The 18,526-nt window shown below is 45.1% G+C and overlaps 1 protein-coding gene across 1 annotated transcript in view; it reads left to right on the plus strand.

Moving 5' to 3' along the window:
• LOC124616246 (protein Wnt-5b-like) overlaps positions 1-18,526 on the plus strand; it is a gene marked incomplete at its 5' end in the record, with an annotated part of 263,536 nt that overhangs the window by 77,187 nt on the left and 167,823 nt on the right. The window contains one exon of the mRNA XM_047144549.1: positions 15,428-15,539. Within this exon, the coding sequence (XP_047000505.1) occupies positions 15,428-15,539 (112 nt within the window). The remainder of the gene's footprint in view (positions 1-15,427; positions 15,540-18,526) is intronic.

The following is an 18,526-nucleotide window of genomic DNA, read 5'->3' on the forward strand; positions in this document are numbered from 1 at the left end:
TCCTTCACCAAGGAAGACTAAGTAAATATTCCTAAATTCCAATCAAGAACAAGTGCCAAGATGAGAAAAATAGAAGTAGATATCCTCGGTCTAACAAAGCAACTTAAATCACTTAATAAAGGCAAATCTTCCGGTCCAGATTGTATACCAGTCAGGTTCCTGTCAGAGTATGCTGATAAAATAGCTCCATATTTAGCAGTTGTGAACAACCACTCGCTCACAGAAAGATCCGTACCTAAAGACTGGAAAATTGCTCAAGTCACACCAATACCCAAAAAGGGAAGTAGGAGTAATCCGCTGAATTACAGGCCTATATCACTAACGTCGATTTTCAGTAGGGTTTTGGAACATATACTGTATTCGAAAATTATGAAGTACCTGGAAGGAAACGATTTATTGTAATATAGTCAGCACGGATTCAGAAAATATCGTTTTTGTGAAACACAACTAGCTCTCTATACTCATGAAGTAATAAGTGCTATCGACAGGGGATGTCAAATTGATTCCGTATTTTTAGATTTCCAAAAGGCTTTTGACACCGTTCCTCACAAGCGTCTTCTAACTAAACTGCGTGCCTATAGAGTATCACCTCAGTTGTGCGACTGGATTCGTGATTTCCTGTCAGAAAGGTCACGGTTCGTAGTAACAGAGGGAAAGTCATCGAGTAAAACAGAAGTAATTTCCGGCGTTCCCCAAGGAAGTGTTATAGGCCCTCTATTGTTCCTGACCTATATTAACGACGTAGGAGACAATCCGAGTCGCCGTCTTGGATTGTTTGCAGATGATGCTGTCATTTACCGTCTTGTAAAGTCATCAGACGATCAAAACGACTTGCAAAATGATTTAGATAAGATATCTGTGTGGTGCTGAAATTGGCAATTGACCATGAATAAAGAAAAGTGGGAAGTAATTCACATGAGTACTAAAAGAAATCAGCTAAATTTCCATTACGCGATAAGTCACACAAATCTGAAGGCAGTAAATTCAGCTAAATACTTAGGGATTACTATTACAAATAACCTAAATTGGAACGATCACATAGATAATATTTTGGGTAGAGCAAACCAAAGACTGCGATTCATTGGCAGAACACTTAGAAGGTGCAACAGGTCTACTAAAGAGACTGCTTACACCACGCTTGTCCGCCCTATTCTGGAGTATTGCTCTGTGGTGTGGGATCCGCATCAGGTGGGACTGACGGATGACACTGAAAAAGTACAAAGAAGGGCAGCTCGTTTTGTATTATCGCGAAATACGGGATATAGTGTCACAGACATGATACGTGAATTGGGGTGGCAATCATTAAAACAAAGGCGTTCTTCGTTACGACGGGATCTTCTCATGAAATTTCAATCACCAGTTTTCTGCTCTGATTGCGAAAACATTCCGTTGGCATCCACCTACATAAGGAGAAATGATCATCACGATTAAATAAGAGAAATCAGGGCTCGCACAGAAAAATTTAAGTGCTCTTCTTTCTCGCGCGCCGTTCGAGAGTGGAACGGTAGAGTGACATATTGAAGGTGGTTCAATGAACCCTCTGCCAGGCACTTTATTGTGAATAGCAGAGTAATCACGTAGTTGTAGCTGTAGATGCAATTAAAAACCAGACTGTACAAATGTACTAATGTTTCAAAGTGTTTCATAACTATGCTGTTTCTGCATGTTTTAAAATTAAAGAACCCACTGATGCTGGTGATATTTCTCGCTGAAACTGGCTTGGGGAATACATAAACAAATAACAGAAGTGTTTTGCATCATGGCGGGCCCACAATACCCGTATTGCTGTTTTTTTTATGGAAACACAGACCAATACAAGAGTTCCAAGGTAAATTACTGATGGTAATCCACAGTAATGCAAAACCGCGATTCGTCACTGAACAGAATGCGACTCCATTCACCAGCAGTCCTTGCTTCCTGTTCACGGCGCTACTCCCAACACAGCCGTTACTGTTCTGGTGTCAACGGCAGCCTAGTCGTGGAACAGCAGTTCCTTATTTAGGCTGTTGCTAGTCTCCGAACACTGATTCTGGGTGACACAGAATGTTGCTGGGAGTCTATTGCTTGTTCTCGGATGTCAGGGGCAGCTGTGAGGAGCTAACTATGTGTTTGTAACACAATGCGGCCGCCCTCCCTTGTGGTTGTCAGACATTGACGACGAGTGTGCCTTCTCTCAGATTCTCATCCACTGCTACATGGGACAGCGTCACATCCGAATGCCCCACAAATCTAAATATCGTACTATTTGTTCAGCCACTCAAATGGGTGTCCACAATGAGGCTCCTTTCACACTGTGTCAGCTGCTGATTACGGTGTCTCATACGAGTACATGGCGTTCCCCTCTTCTTCGCAGTGATCACTCAATATTTGACGCCATTCACGCTTCTAGATCACCATATCAGGCCTGATAGCAACACCAAACACGAACAACACTAAACACAGAAAACACTAACGCGCTCTGGTGGCCATCCTGCCTGTCACAGAGAATTGCAACTCTAATGATTTACATAGACACCGATGGTGTGCACATCTGCAAGTTTACAAACAGATTTTCTGGGTGCTTTACTTTTTTCTCAGGCAGAATACGTACACACAAACATACACTACTGGCCATTAAAATTGCTACACCAAGAAGAAATGCAGATGATAAACTGGTATTCATTGGACAAACATTTTATATTAGAACTGACATGTGATTACATTTTCACGCAATTTGGGTGCATAGATCCTAAGAAATCAGTACCCAGAACAATCACCTCTGGCCGTAATAACGGCCTTGATACGCCTGGGCATTGAGTCAAACAGAACTTGGATGGCGTGTACAGGTACAGCTGTCGATGCAGCTTCAACACGATACCACAGTTCATCAAGAGTAGTGACTGGCGTATTGTGACGAGCCAGTTGCTCGGCCACCATTGACCAGACGTTTTCAGTTGGTGAGAGATCTGGAGAAGGCGCTGGCCAGGGCAGCAGTCGAACATTTTCTGTATCCAACAAGGCCCGTACAGGACCTGCAACATGCGGTCGTGCATTATTTCCTGCTGAAATGTAGGGTTTCGCGGGGATCGAATGAAGGGTAGAGCCACTGGTCGTGACACATCTGAAATGTAACGTCCACTGTTCAAAGTGCCGTCAATGCGAACAAGAGGTGACCGAGACGTGTAACCAATGGCACCCCATACCATCACGCCGGGTGATACGCCAGTATCACGTAAACTATAGCAGGAGACACAAGTTAGCGCTCTTTAACTTCTTTATTCAGATTTACGTGGTTAGCAACAACTTGCGAAACTCATTTGTGTTCAGGAACAGATTCAGGATCTTTATCTGAGATGCAGCTATCCACATAATCCTCAGATTCATACAAAACACACTCGAACAGCACTTTCCTGGCCGAACACCGCACTCCTTACTATTGGCAGCCACGTTTCAGGTGTTTAGGACCGTTTACGTGCAAACTCTCTGACAAAGCTGCCGTTAGCGGGAATCAGAAATTTCTAGGTTTGTCGTAGAACTTTCAACTAATATGAATAAAGCCAACCTCTTATCATGATTTATATGCAGTCGGCTGTCCCTTGCCATATCACAGCCGAGGTCTTCATTTAGGCTCTAAATCTTTTCGCATTTAGATATGTGACTCCTCTTGTGAAAGAACACTAAATCAAAAAAAAATTCAACTCGTCATGGAATATTTGCGATGTGTCACGAAAATGAAGGGAAAGAATAAAATAAAGACTAATAAGATAAAAAAAAGTACAAAATCTCCCCACGAGTGAGCAAGGAGCACGGAGATTAGCGTTAGCTGTTAGCAGACGAAGCCAACCCCCGTTCCACCAGCAATGCCAACGTTAAACTTTTCTGTCTGGCAAACTTTGACGCTTAAGACTCTTTACGTCCCGTTGACGGTCAGCGTGCTTGTCGCCACCTGAAATCCACTGTGGAATGGGCTGGCGTCCCTTTCGTCCAGTGTGAATCGACCTCAGCGTGAGCTTGGTGTGGTTGCTTCACCCCTCTACCCAAACACGTAACGCAGTTTCATATACTTCTCCATGGCAACATGCCTTTGTTGCCGCAGCTCTATACACGACGATTCTCTCCAGTCACGTAGCTTCGGTACCGCCAGCAGCGCCTTGCGTTTCGCAGTCTCAAGCTGGGAACAACGCCGCCTATCGGAGCTGTTCCGCCACTGCAGGGAGTACAAACCACTATGTTATTATTATTATTCACATTTGGATCCTACTGGACCATGTGATGCAAAACAAAGGAATTTTTCTGCTGATATTACTTCTATTCTCTCAGAATATGGGCTCTTTTCCGTTCGTCGGACCATGCTGTTCCACTAGTCTAGGGTTTCCCTGCCAAGTGAATTTTTCTGCATAAACACTCCTGTGTCTGGTATATCAATTTTTAATATTGCTACTCCCTTCAAGTCTTTTTCAGCTGCACTAATTCATTTTATTGCTTCAGATTTAGCTCTTCTGTGACTTTCGTAAAATTTTACAACCTGTCTGGGTAATCTGGTTGGTTCCAGTCTTTTAATATACCCTTAGAATTTTAGCCTGCGTCTTTTCATATCTAGTACACTTTTCACTTTTTTTATTTTGCCACAACGAATTTCGTAACCAATTTTTCCAAGACAGTCTGCTGAATGCTTTCTCCTAAATATCTGAACTGAGAAAGTCCCTCGATTCTACCATATTTCGTTTGCAGAATTTTGGGTGCCAGGTTATTGCTAGACATATTCTTTCTGAAATGATGTTCGGAGACCTTTTGTTTCTGTTGTTTGTTTAATGATTTCTATTGGTTTTTGTGCTATTTGAATGTCTTCACAGAATCGCCAGATCATCTATCTCAACATTTATTCTTCCTTATTTGACTCGTTCGTCAATTTTAAACTTAGATTTCAATTTTCATCACTCTTGGTTTACTTTTTCTAAGAAATAGCTGGATAGTAAAGGAGAGAAACCGTCGCTTTGTCTCACTGGTGTTTTAATATCGAATTTCCGAAAATTCACCCTTGAATTTTATTATACCTTTTCTACGACTTAGTACTTCGCTAAGAACTGCAGTGGTTTTGACTTCCACATCTTCTTCGATATTTGCTATTTTGCATTCTTGTTGTGCTTGTTGCAAGAGACATTGAGACAGAATTTTGTGTGACACAGGAAGAACGGAAAACTCTTGTAAATATCAACATCGGTTCTGTCTGCTTTCTTATGTAATGGATGCATCAATGCAGATTTCTGCATCTACATCTACATACGTACTCCGCTAACCACTGAATGTTGCATGGTGGAGGGTACCTTGTACCACTACTTGTCTCTTCCTAACCTGTTCCATTCGTAAAAAGCCGCACGGGATTAGCCGATCGGTCTAAGACGCTGCAGTCATGGACTGTGCGGCTGGTCCCGTCGGAGGTTCGAGTCCTCTCTCGGGCATGGGTGTGTGAGTTTGCCCTTAGGATAATTTAGGTTAAGTAGTGTGTAAGCTTAGGGACTGATGACCTTAGCAGTTAAGTCCCATAAGATTTCACACACATTTGAACATTTTTTTTCCATTCGTAAATAGACCGAGGAAAATCGACCGACAATATACCTCTGTAGGAGACCTAATTTGCTCGTATGTTCCCTTGTGGTTCTTACGCGGAATGTACGTTGGCGGCGGTAGAATCGTTCTGCAGCCAACTTCAGATGCCAGTTCGCTAAATTTTCCCAGTAGTGTTTGCTGAAAAGAACGTCGTCTTCCCTCTAGGGTTTGCCATTCAGTTCACGAAGCAACTCCGCATACCACCGGCAACAAATCTACCAGCCCGCCTCTGAATTGCTTATCGGTATTCCTTTAATACGAGCTCTCGAAGATCCCAAACACTCGACCAGCGCTCAAGAATGAATCGCACTAGTGTCTCATATGTAGTTTCCTTTACAGATGGACCACACTTTCTCTCAATAAACGGTGATCGGCCATTCGCCTTCCCTAATGCCATCCTTATGTGCTCGTCCTACTTAATATCAATTTGCAACGTTTCTTCTAGATGTTCAGTCGACGCGACTGTATCAAGCTGCACACAACTGTTGCTGTATTCGAACATTACGGGATTGTTTTTCCTACTAATCTGCATTAATTTACATTTTTCTGCATTTAGAGCAAATTGCCATTCATCAAACCAAATAGAAAGTCTGTCTAAGTCATCCTGCATCACCGAGTACGTCAGTTCCGCTTCGAGCGCCGAGCGGGAAGGTTCTTGTTTATTTCACTTTCCGCAGCGTCGCTTGTGTGAAGTTTTCCTCGTTAGTGTTGTTCTGTCTGCCGAGTGAGTCGTAGCGCCTCCACTCCGCCTTACTGTCCGTTTGTGTTCGTCTACTTGCAGCGGCGTCGGCCGCTCCGCTATGGCTACGATGGTTTCCACGTGTATTCCACGAAAAGGTACTGTGAGCTTCACTTCCGATAAAACAACGCGACATGTGCAGCCCGGGTCTCTAGAAATCCACGATTGGCTTGTCAGTACAATTCTTGAGAGCTCTGACCAGGTGCGCACCGCTTATTCTGACGCAGATGAGTGCGTATTTTACGTGAAATTTATGGCTCCCCTGCTGCCAGGTACTCCATATCAGCGACCTCAGTAGTCATTACACGTCGTGAGAGAGCAGAATGGGGCACTCCACGGAACTCGCAGACTTCGAACTTGGTCACGTGATTGGGTGTCACTCGTGTCATAGACCTGTACGCGACATTTCCAGACTCCTCAACATCCCTAGGTCCTCTGTTTCCGATGTGTTAGTGAAGCGGAAACATGAAGGGACACGTACAGCACAAAAGCGTACAGGCCGACCTCGTCTGTTGACTGACAGACCGCCGACAGTTGAAGAGGGTCGTAACGTGTCATAGACACACATGTGTAATAGGCAGACATCTGTCCAGACCATCACACAGGAATTCCAAACTGCATCAGGATCCACTGGAAGTACTATGACAGTTAGGCGGGAGGTTAAAGAACGTGGATTTTATGGTCGAGCGGCTGCTCATAAACCACACATCACGCCGGTAAACACCAAACGACGCCTCACTCGGTGTAAGGAGCGCAGAAATCGGACGGTTGAACAGTGGGAAAACATTGTGTGAGGTGACGAATCACGGTACACAATGTGGCGATCCGATGGCAGGGTGTGGGTATGGCGAATGCTCGGTGAACGTCATCTGCCAGCGTGTGTAGTGCCTAGCGTAAAATTCGAAGGCGATGGTGTTATGGTGTGGTCGTGTTTTTCCTGGAGGGGCTTGCATCCCTTGTTGTTTTGCGTGGAACTATCACAGCACAGGCCTACATTGATGTTTCAAGCACCTTCTTGCTTCCCAATGTTGAAGAGCAATTCGGGGATAGCGACTGTATCTTTCAACACGATCGAGCACCTGTTCATAATGCACGGACTGTGGCGGAGTGGTTTCACAACAATAACATTCCTGTAATGGACTGGCCTGCACTGAGTCCTGACCTGAATCGTACAGAACACCTTTGGGATGTTTTGAAATTCCAACTTCGTGCCAGGCCCCATCAAGCGACATCGATACCCCTTCTCAGTGGATCACTCTGTGAAGAATGGGCTGCCATTCTCCAACAAACCTTCCAGTACCTGATTGAACGTATGCCTGCGAGAGTGGAAGCTGTCATCAAAGCTGAGGGTGGGCCAGCACCATATTGATATCCAGCATTACCGATGGAGTGTGCCACGAACTTGTAAGTCATTTTCAGTCAGGTGTCCGAATACCTTTGATCACATAGTGTAGGTCGCTGATTATCCCGGCCCACTTATTTCGGTTGCACCAATGCTGATGATTCGTTGTCACCATACCGTATGGTTTCTACATAGTGCCCCACAGATGACGGTTGTGGAAGTTGATGATAACACTCCATGTAAGGATGGGCTCATCTGTGAATGAGATGGATGACACAAATCCCGGAATCGTGATTGCATGGTGAAGAAACCAATTACAAAACACTCCAGATGTGGAAAGTCTGTCGCTAGTAAGCCCTGCACGCGCTGTAAATGATAATGATAGTAACAATTGTCATGGAGGATGTTTGACACGGTCGTATGGCTTACCCTGTACTGGCGGGCTAACTGCCTGGTACTGACACGGCGGTCACCTCCGCAGTGTTAATGACATTTTTCTCCAGGTCTAGCATCCGAATATTTCGTGTATGTCCTTCATGATATTCTGCTTCCTGAAACTACCCTGCCGGCCAGAGTGGCCGAGCGGTTCTAGGCGCTACAGTCTGGAACCGCGCGACCGCTACGGTCGCAGGTTCGAATCCTGCCTACGGCATGGATGTGTGTGATGTCCTTAGGTTAGTTAGGTTTAAGTAGTTGTAAGTTCTAGGGGACTGATGACCTCAGAAGTTAAGTTTCATAGTGCTCAGAGCCATTTTTGAAACGACCCTGTCTCAGACATCGGCGAGACACTATCGCAAACAGTGAATGCTATGGTTGTTGTCGGCGGGTATAGATCTCATGATACAACCTTGCTGCCCACCGCCCGTTGCCGTTTGCCTTTCGTAAGTAAACACTATGCCGGCAAGCTCTCGATTCGAATACGGAACCATTGTGTACAACGCTGTATCACATCCACTACAAGGTGAGTCAGCAAGAGAAGTGAATCGGACACAACATTACCAATTACTATGGCAGGAGAGTGCGTTAGGGCATGACGAACGAGGAACAGTACCAACTCTAGGATGAAACCACGCATACTAGAACTGTGGCTGCATGGTACGGTGCGTATTAGACCGCAGCCTCTGTAACAAAATATGATTGAGTAAATGGCCCTTAGCGTGGAAACCATGCATTTCTGGACATAAGATTTTTTGTTCTCTCACGATCAATTCCCAGAGTTTGTACACGCTGTGAAAAATCACCCTTTATGAAGCCACCGTTCTGCAAGCACCATTCTGAAACGTAAGAAGCCAGCAGAGTATTACCATCCGGTTTAGTGTTAAATAGCGCACGTTAAACGTAACTATACAGTACATTACGCGTACAAGAAGTCTGCAGTATCTTACTATAGCATGAACGGACCATTACCAGAAAAAGAAAAAGAAAACGATTCAATGCTTTTTGACAAAGTTACGCTTTTATGAGTAGGTTACATATGACAGTTCCGGCTGCTACTCATCGCCTGACGCGTGGGAGAACTCTGAGGTGACTCCAGAAAGTGGGCTCCACTGACGGAAGAGCGAGCGCCGCCTCCTGGAGGGTGGAAGGTGCTGGCAGCATTCCTGAGGGGCCTGCGATCAGCACAGTCATCCTCGAAGATCCTTCTTGCTGACGTTATAAATATGGGCCATTGTGTTCGGTACTCCACGTCCCAGCAGTCTCGGAAGCGTTAAAGGGCGACTCCTTTCAGTGCTCTGGCTCTGTGTGCGCCGACCTCAACGCTCTCCTCCTTGAGGTAGCCTGCCTGTGGCACCAACGTGGAGCACTCCTGTTTCTGACCAAAACGCTGCGCGATGTCCTGTACACAAGGGCTGTTCCCATCAGCGTGGGTTGTTGGTCAGCTAAAAGAAAAGCGCCAGGTTACCTGAGAAGGCTCGGTTTTGTATGTGTAGCGAAGCTACTCCCTTAACGAAAGCTCTTTTCATAATCCACGAACAGCAGGACTTCCAGATCACCAAAGCAAGAGTTGATAGATCATAGATGTGATCTTTTAACCAGAATTTTAAATAGCACTTCCTTCCCTGTACCACTCTTTACAAGAAAGGACGGCAGCATAATAGCCTACGCACCAGATTCTAGCCTACACACCGGATTCAACACCCTCGTCCAATTTGTGTGTTACCAGCACGCTTGATTTAGATTCCGATATCGAAACCAGATTGCAGCTACATGAGTCGAGGGGCATGAAAGGGAAGCAGTGGTTGGGAAGAGAGTGAGACAGAGTTGTAGCCTATCCCCGATGTTATTCAATCTGTATATTGAGCAAGCAGTAAAGGAAACAAAAGAGAAGTTCGGAGTAGGAATTAAAATCCATGGAGAAGAAAGAAAAACTTTGAGGTTCGCCGATGACATTGTAATTATGTCAGAGACAGCAAAGGACTTGGAAGAGCAGCTGAACGGAATGGACAGTGTCTTGAAAGGAGGATATAAGATGAACAAAAGCAAAACGAGGATAATGGAAAGTAGTCGAATTAAGCAGGGTATTGCTGAGGGAATTAGATTAGGAAATGAGACGCTTAAAGTGGTAAATGAGTTTCGCTAATTGGGGAGCAAAATAACTGATGATGATGGTCAAAGTAGAGAGGATATAAAATGTAGACTGGCAATGGCAAGGAAAGCGTTTCTGAAGAAGAGAAATTGTTTAACATCGAGTATAGATTTAAGTGTCAGGAAGTCGTTACTAAAAGTATTTGTATGGAGTGTAGCCATGTATGGAAGTGAAACTTGGACGATAAATAGTTTAGACAAGAAGAGAATAGAAGCTTCCTAAATGTGGTGCTACAGAAGAATGCTGAAGATTAGATGGGTAGATCACATAACTAATGATGAGGTATTGAATAGAATTGGGGAGAAGAGGAGTTTGTGGCACAACTTGACTAGAAGAAGGGATCGGTTGGTAGGATATGTTCTGAGGTATCAAGGGATCACCAATTTAGTATTAGAGGGCAGCGTGGGAGGTGAAAATCGTAGAGAGAGACCAAGACATGAATACACTAAACAGATTCAGAAGGATGTAGGTTGTAGTAGGTACTGGAAGATGAAGAAGCTTGCACAGGATGGAGTAGCATGGAGAGCTGCATCAAACCAGTCTCTGGAGTGAAGACCTCAACAACAACAACAACATCGGAGCCGAAAGATCAGTCAAAATTCAGTTATTATCTAAATGAAAACATTGTGCCATGCTGTCGGAGGATGATTGATTGAAGCATTCTTTCATTATTGCGCACTTTTGTGTATGTAGTTATTTTCACTCAAAATGACCTGCTGGAGTTAGAATCAAGCATTCGTTAAGTCACATTCTACCGCTCGCGAACAATTGTCCATTTCGTACGCGTGTATTTCATTTACTAGCCTCACTGTATCGGAAAGACACGCGATATTGGGCAATTCAATGACAGACTCCATGCCACCCTTGATGAATCGACTCTGCGCTCACGAGAAAAGAAACCGTTATTATAAACAGACTAAGAGCAGGTCATACGAATACTAACAAAGCTGTTAAAATTACTCCCTCTAAAAACTGTGATTCCTGCCTCATTCCAGAGGACATTGTACATGTACTGATATAATGTGATGAATACAAACTGTGATTCCCGCCTCATTGCAGTGAACATTGTACGTGTACTGATAGAATGTGATGAATATCATCACACAAGAACAATTTCACTGCACAGTATTAAAAAAAAGGATTATTTTTCCCTCAGAATAGCTCTTAGTTGCATGATTAAGCCCGCTATCAAACGTATTTGCCATTTCATCCGTTTTTGTAAAATAGGTCCTTGAAATTTGAGAAGCTTTTGCATTTTTCATTATGAATACTTCTGTATATACATAATTAGATTTTATATTAATAATGTGTGTTTTTATTGTAATGCTGCAGTCAGACTAATGTATCTTACACTAATTAACTCATAGAATTGATCGCCTTTCTTTATGTAAGTTGGTTTTAGGTAAAACCATTGTGTTATATATATTATAATGAAGTCAGTCAAACTTTCTGATTCTACATTATGTGACACAATTGTATCTGGTCAACTGTGGTTTGCCTGATAGAAATAAATAAATAAAAAGCAGGGCTTCTGGAAATCAAAAAAAAAAAAATATGGCATCAACTTGCTCTATGGGACCTTAGGTCTAACTGTCATGTCAGCTGGCTTATCTTTACGCTGTTGTGTGTGTGTGTGTGTGTGTGTGTGTGTGTGTGTGTAGGATCAGGGTAAAAAAAAAAGAACTATGAAATGTCACTAGTTGTCGATATATCGGCCCATGCACCTGTTTGTAGTGTTACGGTATCACAAGATGATGTTTCTTTAAGAATACACTCAATCGACTTTTATGAAAAAAAAATGCGTCAGCACAAAGGTTTGTATGAACTGCGCAGCGCTTTACTAGGCATGGCGCTGTTGGAGGTCGTACGTACTAGCTTTCCTTCGGCTTTTCAAGTGACTTCGTCAGCCAGTTATAGGAGGGGAGGAGGGGGCGGCGACAATTCGAAGTGGGCCGGCCGTGGTGGCCGTTAAAGGCGCTACAGTCTGGAACCGCGCGGCCGCTACGGTCCCAGGTTCGAATCCTGCCTCGGGCATGGATGTGTGTGACGTCCTTAGGTTAGTTAGGTTTAAGTAGTTCTAAGTTCTAGGGGACTGATGACCTTAGAAGTTAAGTCCCATAGTGCTCAGAGCCATTTGAATTCGAAGTGGACTCCGAAGCAAGGGGCATCTCTGTCTTTTCCACGCAAACAACGCATTGCCAGGGATATAGGAAGCGTTAAGTGACTCAAAAACTTCTAATGCCCATAGGGGAGTGAACTCGGACATATAGTAGACACCTACCCACTAAGCTTCCAAGATGTAATTAACAGACTGCATCTGGTTTATTCTAGAAATAATGTCTTTCAGAAAATCACCGGATCAGATACTAGTCATCCACTTGAAAGAGCACACCAGTCGCTTTAGAGCACGGTGGATAGCGTAGAACTGGTACCACGGCATCGAGTGACCGCTGACGTAAATAACGGCAGTGAAATGATTTGTTTGTTTGTTTGTTTGTTTGTTCGTTGGGTCGAGGTGGAGACGTGACTGAATCGCGGAAGGGAACTATCATGTTTAGACGTGTCCACTAGTACGCCGTGAAAGATGCTACCCTATCGGTTCATGTATCAACGGGCACCGTCCAACGTGTATGTGGTCTACCGCTCGCAGCCATGGAAAAACGCATGCCAACAGTTGTCGTAAGAACAGTTGTAAGAAGAGATTAGCCGACAGTAACCGGAGACGAGTGTTAGTCGTTGTCAGAGACAATCAGTTTCAAACCCGACGAGAGTTGCTGCTGTGAGAAACTGCGGATGCATCTCAACCACCTTCCCAGCAGTCACTGCGAAGAGGACTGCATGCAGTGAGCATTTGGAGTTGGGTACCTTGCGGCGCATAAAGCTGCGCTCTTCAGCAGGTCAAACTGGACAGCAGCCGGCTCAGGGCGTGTGACTGAGTACAATGGGTAGCCATTTCGACTCTCTTCAAATAATGGAAGGGGTCGAGTGGGTGTAACCCGCTGTGTGTGAGGGGCGTAGTTCAGACCGGAGGTGCTTCTGTCATGTTGTAAACGGTGTTCTTCATACCGTCACGTGACCTAACTCATTAACGTTCCGTGAACTTGAACCAGAATGGTTATTTCAACATCCTCGGCTATCAGGTGTTGCCCTTTCGTCGACATTTTCGTAGCGAGTATGCTGCGGACCCCACCATCTAAGATGACAACAGCCCTATTCAAACCACAAGAATCCACTGGGTTAGGGCCATACTTTACTACGCAAGTTTTTGATATGCACCGAGCATCCCCTCTCGATATGCAAACCGCTCCACTACGATTCAAACGTGTGGAAAAGAGGTATCACAAGGAAACGGAAGGAAAGGATGACCAGCATGGCTCTGAGTCTTCCAAGAAATTAATAAATGAAAGAGGAATTCAAAAACATAATGATTTATTGACAATGAAGTCGCATGTGAATTATCACTGGACGAAAATAAGTATTTAAATTCTCTCTCTGGAAAGAAATGAGTGCCAAACTTAAGTTTGCGACGTAATCGCGTTCACTGTTGGGATGGACAGTATGGCTGGAAAAGGAATTGAAATTACTCTGGTAAAAAAGTTTCGCACAGAATCTAATAGAATTTAGACGCAGGTTCGTTCTGATCGTAATGATAGCATAGATTTGATACGTAAGATAAGCATGCGAGAAAACCCAACAAGGAAGTCATGGCCAAGAGCCAAGAACAGAACTTGATCGAGTAACATCATGAGATAGAAATGCGCCCATGCCCTCGCCAGCGTTACTCGCTTGCGACATAGATCCTTAAACTTACGCAAGTTAAACGGAGCCGAGACGAGAAGAAATACAGCGGATGAAGGTCTGCTGAGTACGTGATGCATCAGTTGCTGCCCTCTACTGTCCCCTTCTCAAGTGTCTCTCAAGAAGAGTCCTGCCTGAATGTCCAATAAATTGCGCTCTCTGCCTCTGCCCTCCCGAAGCCGCCAAAAACTGGTGGTAAGCCAGTCTAAATGGACGTCTCAAGCTCTGCCACTGGGAAATCTCGTCTCAAAAATTGCGCATTCATTATGTAAAATAGTGTGACCTTTTTCAGGAATTTGCGAGGTAGGCCACCTTTCCCACAGTCTGCGATAGTCCACTTTGCCTTACTTTCCCACCAAGTAAGTCCAGTCCATGTGGACTGTGTTTTTAAAAGCGGCCCTAGCGAGGCATTATCAAGCTACAAAGCTGGTGCTAATGGTTTTGAGTTTTGCTCATCCAATGTTACGAAGCGATCTCATTTTGCGAAAGTGGCCGGAGTCGCACCTTTTACAGCCTGCCAACTGGGTGCTCCCGCCCACTATATGGGTGGTCAGTAGCAGGTTGGAGACGCTCCACAGAAAGTGTCGTGGTCTCGCGGAAGTGCAGGGAGCTTCTGGCCAGCTCCGCCACCCGTTCCAGGAAATGTTGATCGCCTCAAACAGAGAAAGCGCTGGCCCACCTGAAGAACCGTGGCGAAACGGCCCTTGGCTCCCGCCTTTGTAATGACTTGGGAGCAACTTGTGCCCAAGAGGCTGACCTGGCCTCCACTCCTGTTCTAACGGCATCCCTTGTCCAGCGCTCTACATAGAGATTCAGAGCAGCAAGATGTATTACAATTAGGAAACAGCAATCATACCCGTTGAGACTTAAACCCTACATTTCGTATACGTTATATTCTCGAGAACAAAATCTCCTTATCATGTTACTGGTTAAATAAACATGTGTAATTAGAATGAAGCGTGAAGCTGGCTACAGCCTGACGCGTTTCAGTAGGACTACACACATACTCTACTAGTTGTAGGTTAATGAGGAGGCCTATCACTCTGTCTCACCCAGTGTTAATCCCATAGAAAGCGTCTAGGACTATCTGGGAAAGCTGGTAAACTTATCGATCAACATCCTGGCGATGGCGTACATGGATGAACTTTTGGGCATTATTCCTCGTCGAGCTGAGGTCATCATCAAGGCCACAGGTGGTCTCACTCGTTAATAGCGTAATGTGTCCTGAGGGTGACTAACTTTTGGCTCGGTGAGTTTAGACATGTTGTGTTGCAGATCAGTTGGTTGGCTTCTCGTCTGGCCGACAGCGGACAGTGCCACTTGTTGCGAAATACTTAACCTCGCCACAAATGTAGCGGCCAACTTATGTCTGCAGGTTCTCGACGGAGTTCGCGGACGCCAACGAACGGGAGAAACCGCTGAAGAAGGGTTCGCGGGAGGCGGCGCGCGCCGTCATGAACCTGCACAACAACGAGGCGGGCCGCAGGGTGAGTACCGGCGCCGGTTGCGCTGCTGTAGTCTTATCATTAAAATTACTTGTTACTTGGTACTTCACGTGTTGGGGCTTGTTGCCTCCAGTCAGAGCGTACAGCGTCACGCCGGGATTGTTCGCCATCGCCAAACTGTCACAACAAATCGTCAGTACACTTCCAATTCCTTGTCTGGCTTTCTTTCTTGATGTGATTGGAACCCGAATTCTGGGATTGCCCCTTTAATTCTGCAGACATGAAAACCACACCAAAAGCAAACTCGCGCGCACACACGCACACACTCACACATTCACACACACACACGCACACACTCACACATTCACACACACACACACACGCACACACTCACACACACCCACACACTCACACACGCACACTCACATACGCACACACACACACACGCACACACACACACGCACACACACACACACGCACACACACACACACACACACACGCACATACATACACATTCACACACTCACACACATGCACACACTCACACTCACACCCACACACGCACGCACGCACACGCGCACACACACACACACACACACACACACACACACACACACACACACACGGGCACCACTCTTGTCAGGTGACATAATTTTTTATTATTATTTTGATTATTATTTTTATTGAATTTATTGGTGCAAATATAATTTTCAGTTTTCATTCCTGTGTCTCGTCATTTTCATCATCCTACTGACTTCTTTATTTGCTCTTTTTCTTCTCATCATTCGTTTTTCGTTTGGAATCTGCCTGGGTCAGAATTTGAGGCTGACTGCAGTACAATTTTACTGCCGCCAACTTATATTTTGCGGAAAGACCACAAAGATAAGATAAGAGAGATTAGGGCTCGTACAGAGGCATATAGGCAGCCATTTTTCCCTCGTTCTGTTTGGGAGTGGAACAGGGAGAGAAGATGCTAGTTGTGGTACGAGGTACCCTCCGCCACCCAGCGTATGCTGGATTGCGGAGTATGTATGTAGATGTAGGTCGCCTCTAATCTGTAACCGAGTGCTAACAAATACTGTTCTGCGATTGGTGTGCGTCAGTTCGTACACCATTGCGTGTATAGTTTCATGTAACCAATGAAAGCGAGAAATCACAGCTCGCTTTTAATGCTGAAACTGAATTTTTTTATATCATAAATTTGCTCGTATAGGTCAGCTTTAATAGTCGTGGAAAAAGCGGCTGTTGATCGCCGTTTTCACCGATACATAGCACATCACGAGGTTGTCGTTAGGTTAGGACACCAGTATAAATTCGGTTCTACAATAGGCGGCGTCTGCCGTAGTCCAGTCACTTGTCACTTTAAATCGGCTCTGGACAGAGAATCTCGCGTTCCCGTCATACATGACGGCAGCCGCTTCCAACATTGCTCCTCGCTACATGGGCAGCATTTCAGCACTTGTAGAGTGACGCGCTGTGTTTGCCTGTCGCCTTTAATCGAGCGGCAGCCGATGTGGCCAAACACTGTAGCAGCAAGTGGCAGATGTCAACTAACAAGCAGTTTTAATAGGACTATAGGTAATATGCAACAGGCCGCAAGTCTCACCGTCTCACCAGGACGTGCCAGTGCTCCAATTGGTGTGTCTATGGGGTACAGGTGCTCCTAGCAGAAACTCCACCTGCCATCCTCAGGTGAGCCGTCGAAGACTAACGAAGACCTTTTTGTAATATACAGCGCCCTGTGAGTTTTCCGCATATGCCTCAAAGTCAAACTGACAGACGGACCATAAAAATTCGCGGCGACAGCACTCTCCCTGGTGAAACCACGGAACTTTGCTGTCACTTGCATTACCGGCCGTTGGAGGACTCTACCGTTTTCGATTACAGCAAATCGTGGAGACGATGGGGTTCCATTCACTGCCCAACTGGTAACCGCTATCACGGTCCATCCGATGTTCCGCCAGACGTATTTTCACGGATTCTTTAGTAATGGAGTCCCAAAAAGATGCTGCTGCGTTCACGATCATTGTTCTCTCATACTTCGTTGAAACTCCAATGTAAATGCAGTGTTCGGCAGTAGCGGTGTTGCTCAGTTGCAAAAGACAGGTGCAACGCTGAGGTTCAGTTAGGCATTCTTTCACAGTGCGTGTGAGCTGACTTCAAATTTTTCTTTGAGACATCTGTCTTCTGACTGGTCTGATGCGGCCTGCCACGAATTCCTCTGTGATTTCATATATTCCTTTCCTCTTCGATTCTGCGCAGAACCTTCTCATTCCTTACTCTATCAATCTACCTAATTTTCAACATTCGTCTCTAGCACGACATCTCAAATGCTTCTATTCTCTTCTCTTCAGGTTTTCCCACAATCCACGTTTCGCTGCCTTACAGCGCTGCTTTCCCAAAGTACATTCTGAGAAAATTCTTCCTCAGATAAAGGCCTATGTATCATACTAGTAGATTTCTCTTGGCCAGGAATGCCGTTTTTGCCCCTACTAGTCGCCTTTTGATGTCCTCCTTGTTCCGTCCGTCGCCGGTTACTTTGCTGTCTAGGTAGCAGAATTCGTTAACTTCATCTACTTCGCGACCATCAATCCTGATGTTAAGTTGCTCGCTGCTCTCATTTCTGCGTCTTCTCATTAGTTTCATCCTCTTTCGATTTTACTCTCAATCCACTTTCTGTATTCATTAGACTGTTCACTCCATTTATCAGATCCTATAATTCTTCTTCACTTTCTCTGAGGGTAGCAATAGCCGGCCAGTGTGGCCGAGCGGTTCTAGGTGCTTCAGTCTGGAACCAAGCGACCGCTACGGTCGCAGGTTCGAATCCTACCTCGGGCATGGATGTGTGTGATGTCCTTAGGTTAGTTAAGTTTAAGTAGTTCTAAGTTCTAGGGGACTGATGACCTCAGATGTTAAGTCCCATAGTACTCAGAGCCATTTGAGGACAGCAATATCGTGAGCGAATCTTATTGTTGATATCCTATCACCTCGAATTTTAATTCCACTCATCAACCTTCCTCTTATTTCC

Source organism: Schistocerca americana, chromosome 5 (assembly GCF_021461395.2).
Source record: "Schistocerca americana isolate TAMUIC-IGC-003095 chromosome 5, iqSchAmer2.1, whole genome shotgun sequence".
Classification (NCBI taxonomy): domain Eukaryota; kingdom Metazoa; phylum Arthropoda; class Insecta; order Orthoptera; family Acrididae; genus Schistocerca; species Schistocerca americana.